This window comes from Nicotiana tomentosiformis, chromosome 9 (assembly GCF_000390325.3).
Source record: "Nicotiana tomentosiformis chromosome 9, ASM39032v3, whole genome shotgun sequence".
In the NCBI taxonomy this organism is placed as follows: Eukaryota; Viridiplantae; Streptophyta; class Magnoliopsida; order Solanales; family Solanaceae; genus Nicotiana; species Nicotiana tomentosiformis.
Window position 1 is genome coordinate 26,098,951 of NC_090820.1, and position 7,426 is coordinate 26,106,376.

The window sequence follows — 7,426 nt, forward strand, 5'->3', positions numbered from 1 at the left end:
GCAACTCTCAACCCATGCATATTTTAAGATCATAATCGAGCCCCTCAATGAATCTGCGGACCCGCTCTCTGACTGTAGGAACCAAGATAGGTGCGTGTCGGGCTAACTCACTGAACCTGATAGCATATTCTGACACCGTCATGGTGCCCTCGCGCAACTGTTCAAAATCTGTACGACATGAATCCCGGAAAGTCTGGGGAACAAATTCTTTTAAAAAAATTCCGAAAATTGAGCCCAAGTTGGTGGTGTTGCATTGGCTGGTCTACCTTCTTCATATATTTGCCACCACTGATACGCTGCGCCTGACAGCTGAAATGTAGTAAAGGCAACTTCGTTCAGTTCCACAATACCCATGGTGCGGAGAATACGATGATACTTTTCTAGAAATCCCTGGGCATCCTCTGTAGTTGTGCCACTGAAAGTAGGTGGACTATACCTCTTCAACCTCTCAAATCTCTTTTGTTCTTCTTCTGATGCCTCTGGCCTAACCTCAGGCTAAACCAGAATAATAGGTTGTACTGATACTACGCCCAGAACCTGGCCAATGTGAACTCGCTGCTCTGGAGTGCGGGCGGTAGGAGTCTGATTTATTCCCCCAATCTGTGAAATATTTGATGAAACAGAGATCAATCCCGCCTGACTTAATGTACTAATCATATTCAAAAACTATGCTAAAGTCTCCTGAAGTCCGGGGGTAACCACTGGTGCTTATGGTACCTGTCCCCCAACTGGAGCTACTGTCGGCTCCTCAACTGCTGCTCTCACAGGTGCTCTAGTCGTGGCACGTGCCCTTCCTCGGCCTCTACCCCGTCCTCTACCTCTTGCGACCCTAGGAATATGCATGGGTGTCTGCTCAGATGACCCGATAGCACGTGTCCTCACCATCTGTGAGGGAATAGAGATACAAAGACTCAAATTCCAAGATCAACAAATTCCGCACGACATGAATGGAAGAAGTCGAAATTTCCTAAAAGTTCTGTAGCCTCTCGAAAATAAATACAGATATCTCCGTACCGATCCACAAGACTCTACTAGACTCGTTCGTGAAATATAGAACCTATGAATCTAGAGCTCTGATACCAACTTGTCACGATCCAAAAATCTCACCACAGGCATCGTGATGGCACCTAGACTTTAAGATTAGGTAAGCCGATTACAATTACATTTTAAGCCATTTTTATTTTTTGAAACAATTCAAGTGTCGAAACTAAAAGCGGAAAAACAAATGTAACAGCCTACCAAGACTGGTAATACTAAGTCACAAACTCTAACTGAATACATGTAGTGATCTCAAGGATCAAATATACAATACTAGAATAAGAGTTGACAGTACAATAAAATAGAAAGACTCCAAGGGACTGCGACGACCAAGTAGCTCTACCTTGAATCCTTGCGATCACACACTAATCGTTGTCCGAATCCAATATATCTAAAATCCTTGATCTGCACAAAAATGTACAGAAGTGTAGTATGAGTACACCACAGTCGATACCCAGTAAGTATCAAGACTAACCTCGGTAGAGTAGTGACGAGGTACAGTCAAGACACTCACTTGTCTAATAACTTATGCAATAAAGTATACAAAAATAAAAGAAAATAAATAGGAGTGATAGCAACAATAATCAACTAGTGATGTAAACAACAAGGCAGCAAGAACTCCATAAATATTGCTCAAACAGGTAATGAACACAAGTACAACCAATAATCAAGTACTTCAAAATATACATCTTTCATCTATAAGTTTTTCAATAGAAATCTCTAGAATATAATCATTTCCAATAAATATATTTCGAACGTACTTCTTTCAATTAAATATCATTCAAATATAATTCTTTCAAATAATTATCTTTCGAATATAATTCTTTCAAATAATAACCTTCAAATATAATTCTTTCAAATAAATATCTATCGAATATAACTCTTTCAAAAAATATCCTTCAAATAAAAGTCACCTTTTGACACCTCATCTCATAATCATAAAATACGGGTCTCAGTCCACTTTCATATTTTCACGGCACCTCATGACAATATCTCTATCACAATTGCACAGACAACTCACGTGCGAATATCATCATCATATTTTCCCCGACACCTCGTGCCCACATTTCATTTTTTTTGCGGCATGCAACCCGATCACATATAACATTAATCATACTTGTTGCGGCGTACAACCTAATCCCATATAACATAATCCACCTGGCAATAGCCACATGCTCCTAAATTCAACATAGATCATACTATTATCAAGTTTTACTGAAGCAACAAGACAAGTTGTACAAGATATAAAATTAAACACAAGAAAAATTACAACATCACATGAAAATTACCAGCGCAAGAACCCCAAATCATCACATAAAAATTACCAACACAAAAACCCCACATCATCACATATCACCCCTTACAATATCCACCCTTATCTCTCATATAGCCACCCTTATCACTCCTATAATAGATTCCCTTATCCCTCCGTCCAGACAATATCAATAACCACCCTTATCGCTCACATAGCCACCCTTATCGCTCCTATAATAGCCTCCCTTATTGCTCAATTTAATAGCCTCCCTTATCACTCCGCCCAGACAATATCCCAACACACATAACAGCAGTGAAATTCCACCGTTATGCCCGCAAAATGTCAACAATGGAATACCACCCTTATATGCCGCATAATAGTTACCCAAATCACACAACAGTTCACACATAATATCATCACAACAACACAACATCATTAACTCGTATTTACAAATTGCCCGTAAGCCACAACCATTCCAAAGGTACAATAAAGTCAATTAATTTCACAACAAATAGTCCACGACTCAACACAATGTATATAAAATCTCAAAAACAATCACAAGGATGGGAAAATAACTCATTACAGGACAACGCCTTCTTTAATCCAACTTTTTGAAAAATATATAAACACCTCAATTTAAACTTGTTTAATTAATTATTTGCAGATGAAAATACATAATGTGATTATTTCCAAGAAATATCAAATTAACAACACACAGAATTCACATAAAATCCAACAATAACACCAAATTATGATATCAAATACAAATTCGACAAACAAGGAATGAGGCATGACAAATCAAGGATTTACTATGTTCCAACAATTTTCCAATTTAATACATAAGGGCGTCTACGAATTTCAATAAACCAAGTATGTACTCGTCACCTCGCGTACATAATTTTTAATTACACAATTTTCAAATAAGACTCAATGTCTAAGGGGTAATTTCCCCCACTCAAGGTTAGGCAAGATACTTACCTCATTTCGTAATCAATTTCAAGATTCCAATAAACTTTTGTCTCGCGAATTCGTGTCCGAAATATTCAAATCTAGTCACAAAAATTCTATATACTCAACATGAATCATAGGAATTAATTCCATATAAATTTGCTAAATTTCACAATATAAATCCGAAATTAACTCAAAAATCAATAGTGGGGACCACCTCTCGAAACCAAATAAAATTGATAAAATATGAACGCCCATTCAATCACGAGTCCAACCATACAAAAATTATCGAATTCCGACATCGAATTGACCTTCAAATCTTCATTTTACATTTTTGGAAGATTTTATAAAAATCTGATTTTTTTTCCATAAATTCACGGATTCATGATGTAAAATGAGTATGGAATAATGAAATATAATCAATATAGGATAAGGAACACTAACCACAATGTTTTCCCGTGCTAATCGCCCAAAAATCGTCTAAACCGAGCTCCCCAAACTCTAAAATGATTAAAATTGGTAAAACTCCCTGTTTTATGGGGGTTTTACTGTTCGGGCACCACATGTGGCATGGGGTGCTGCTTGTGGCGCTGTTTCTAGAACCCTTAAATATCCCAGCGCCAGGACTAGTGCCCCACGCTACCCTGGGCACTGACGCGACGGAAAATCATTCTTGACACGGAAATGGGCATAATTCTCTCATACGATGTCCGAATTCGACGATTCATTTTGCTGTGGCTCCAAAATTTCAATACGGATCTAATACTTCAATCAAAACTGAATTTGGATCTCATTTGCTTAATGTGATATCACGTATTCTTGAAGAATCGATATCGAAACATTCTAGGTTCGATGCCGAAACATAGCAAATCAAGTTCGATTGATCTCAAATTTTGCACACAAGTCATAAATGACATAACAGACCTATCAAAATTTTCATAAATAGATTCCGACCCCGATATCTGTCACACCCCTTTTATACCCCCCAAAAAGATATGTATTATGGATTATTATGGGTTAAAGAATTTTTCTAATTAAAGTGACAAATTTGAGTAGGGATTATTTTATTTACAGATTCGCCACTTGGAATTGATTTTTTAGGTGTTCCAAGTCACCTTTTATTTGAATCCCTAGTCAAAGGAAGGTTTGACTCTATTATTATTGGTCTGCAAAAATAAAGTTCGGGTAAGGAATTCTGTTGACCGGGGAGAAGGTTTAAGGCATTCCCTGAGTCTCGTGGTTCTAGCATGGTCGCTTTATTGACTACAACTTGGCTTCAATTAATTTTAGATAAACTGTGATTTATTGGTTTTCCTGTGTTTATATATCCGCTTTTATATTAAAATTTGGAATTATCTGTTTCGACCCAATTTCACCTATAGGTCGTGATGACGCCCAACACTACAGCTAGGCAAGCCAACTAATAAGTCAAACGTACATTGGTTAAACTTTTATTCCAAGAAAATAATAAAATACCAATTTCTACTAATGTGTGTGCCAAGACCCGGTGTCACAAGTGCATGAACATCTAGTAGATTATACAAACCTCCAAATAATGTCTGAAATGAAATAGACAGAATATAAATATAAGAAGAGATACTGGTAGCTGCAGAACGGCTCAGAAAGGCAGCTCACCACTATGCCTCGAGATGACGTGGGTATGTGATGATAAGTCCTCCACTAGTACATGTCTCAGATCCTGCACAAAAAGTGCAGCAAGTGTAGTATGAGTACGTAAACAACGTGTACCCAGTAAGTATCAAGCCTAATCTTGAAGTGGTAGAGACGAGATGCCGACTTTGACACTCACTATGGGTCAATAATAATAACTGAAATAAAACTAGGATATTTAAATCAACATGATTTACAGAATTTACAATAATTTATTTAATAAGAAGAAATAATCAAATTCCTTCAAATGTAACCATTCTCAATATATTAATTAAATTCCTTCAATTCAAATAAATTCCAATTTATCAATTAAATCTCATTTACAGGAGTAACAATTAATTCCTTAACAAGCAAGAATAATAATTCATTAAATTGTAAGGATTTCCAATTTATTAATTAGCTTCACAAGCTGAAATAAATTATTAAGTATCGTGTAATTTTTATTATTAAGCACGATTTCTGCCGAGGACGTACGGCCCGATCCAGAGTGTCGTGTACACTGCCGAAGGATGTGCGGCGCGATCCATAGATGCATCTATCCTACCGAGGCGTTCGGCCCGCTCCACAAGAAAGGAAAACATTTTCTTATGTGCCTCCGAAAGGAGAGTATGTTTATTATAAGATAAATTTGGGAGGAGAATAATTTCTTTTAACAATTAATTAATTTAAACAAAAATTAAGCATATGAGATTTCCATCCTTTAATATCTTTATCTAATAATTCACAATATATTCATATATATCAATTAATATTAATTAATCAAAGAATATAATTTACACAAGTAAGGCATGCTTTGAGTCCTAAACTACCCAGACTTTAGCATTAATAGTAGCTACGCTCGGACTCTCGTCACCTCGTGCGTACGTAGCACCCACAATTTAGCAACAATTGTTTAATCTTAATCACCGTAATTTCCCCCTCACAAGATTAGACAAGAGACTTACCTCGTCTTGCTCCAATTTAATCCACTATAAGGCCTTTTCCACGATTATCCAACTCCGTCTGGCTCGAATCTAGCCAAAAAAATTCGATACAATCACTAAATATTATAGGAATCAATTCTATAAGAAAATACTATAATTTTAAGAAAAGATCCCGAAATTAATTAAAAATTTGCCCATGGGGCCCACATCTCGGAATCCGGCGAAAGTTATGAAATCTGACAACCCATTCAATTACGAGTCCAACCATACCAGTTTCACTCAAATCCGACTCCGTATCGATACCGAAATCTAAAATTTCGTTTCTATGAGATTTCTAAACTTTTCCAAATTTCAATCTCAAAACACTAATTAAATTGTGAAAACAATGATATATTTATGTTTATAGACCAAATCCAAGTTAGAATCACTTACCCCAATGTTTTTCCCTTGAAAATCTACCAAAAGTCGCCTCTGCTCAAGCTCAAGTACGTCAAAAATGGCAAATGAGACGAATGCCCTCTTTTTATAAAACTGCCCAGCAGCCCTTCGGAACTGGTTCTCGAACTGGGCCTCGATCGCGGCTTCGATTACAGGCTCGAGCCTGGACCTCGGTCATGGCCTCGATCAGGGCATCGAGGTTGGGCCTTCGATCAGGACATCGAGGTTGGGCCTTTGATCAGGGCATCGAGCATGGGCCTTTGATCAGGGCATCGAGCATGAGCCTTCGATCAGGGCATCGAGCATGGGTCTCGATCCTAGTCCTCGAGCCTTACCTTTGATCATGTCCTCGAGCTGGACCTTCGATCGTGGCTTCGATACTGAGCCCCGTCCCTGACTTCGACTCAGGCCTCGATCGTGGGCTCGATATCTAGGTTCGATCTAGGGCTCGATCACAGCCCAGAATATACAGCAGAAGGGAAAATTGCCGAACCTCTAAATCACATCAAACAACTCTAAAACCATGAATCATACTCCAATTCAAGCTTAATGAAACTAAGAGTTTTCAACTTCTACATTCGATGTCGGAACCTATCAAATCAACTCCGATTGACCTCAAATTTTACACACAAGTCATAAATTACATAACGGAGCTATGAAAATTTTCAGAACTGGATTCCGACTCCGGTATCAAAAAGTCAACTCATCGGTCAAACTTCCAAACTTAAATTCTTGTTTCTAGCCATTTCAAGCCTAATTTAACTACGGACTTCCATATAAAATTCCGAACACGCTCCTAAGTCCAAAATTACCATACAGAGCTGTTGGAATCATCAAAATTCTATTCCGGGGTTATTTTCAGATAATTAGACATCCGGTCACTATTCGAACTTAAATATTTTAATTTTTCTTCAAAATTACATATCTCGGGCTAGGGACCTCGGAATTGATTCCGGGCATACGCCCAAGTCCCAAATCACGATACGGACCTACCAAAACTGTCAAAACACTGATCCGAGTCCGTTTGCTCAAAATGTTGACCAAAGTCAACTCAATTGTGTTTTTAAAGCTCTAATCCACATTTTAATCTATTTTTCACATAAAAACCTTTCATGAAATTTTATGGATTGCGCACGCAAGTTGAGTAATGATA

The 7,426-nt window shown here is 37.6% G+C and overlaps 1 protein-coding gene across 1 annotated transcript; it reads right to left on the bottom strand.

Moving 5' to 3' along the window:
* Window positions 1-210: 210 nt before the first annotated feature.
* LOC138898506 (uncharacterized) lies at window positions 211-885 on the bottom strand. The gene is made up of 3 exons (XM_070184575.1): window positions 718-885; window positions 538-600; window positions 211-495 (listed from the first exon to the last, which is right to left on the bottom strand). Exons 1-3 carry the CDS (start codon window positions 883-885, stop codon window positions 211-213), a joined length of 516 nt encoding a protein of 171 aa, XP_070040676.1.
* Window positions 886-7,426: the final 6,541 nt, after the last annotated feature.

What these genes read in the sequence shown, in the direction of transcription:
- LOC138898506 (XM_070184575.1), bottom strand. Translation starts at nt 885, where the DNA reads ATGGTGAGGACACGTGCTATCGGGTCATCTGAGCAGACACCCATGCAT. An exon ending in TAGCTCCAGTTGGGGGACAG is followed by an intron (nt 601 to 717) that starts GTACCATAAGCA and finishes AATATTTCACAG; the next exon opens with ATTGGGGGAATAAATCAGAC. An exon ending in AGCGAGTTCACATTGGCCAG is followed by an intron (nt 496 to 537) that starts GTTCTGGGCGTA and finishes ATTCTGGTTTAG; the next exon opens with CCTGAGGTTAGGCCAGAGGC.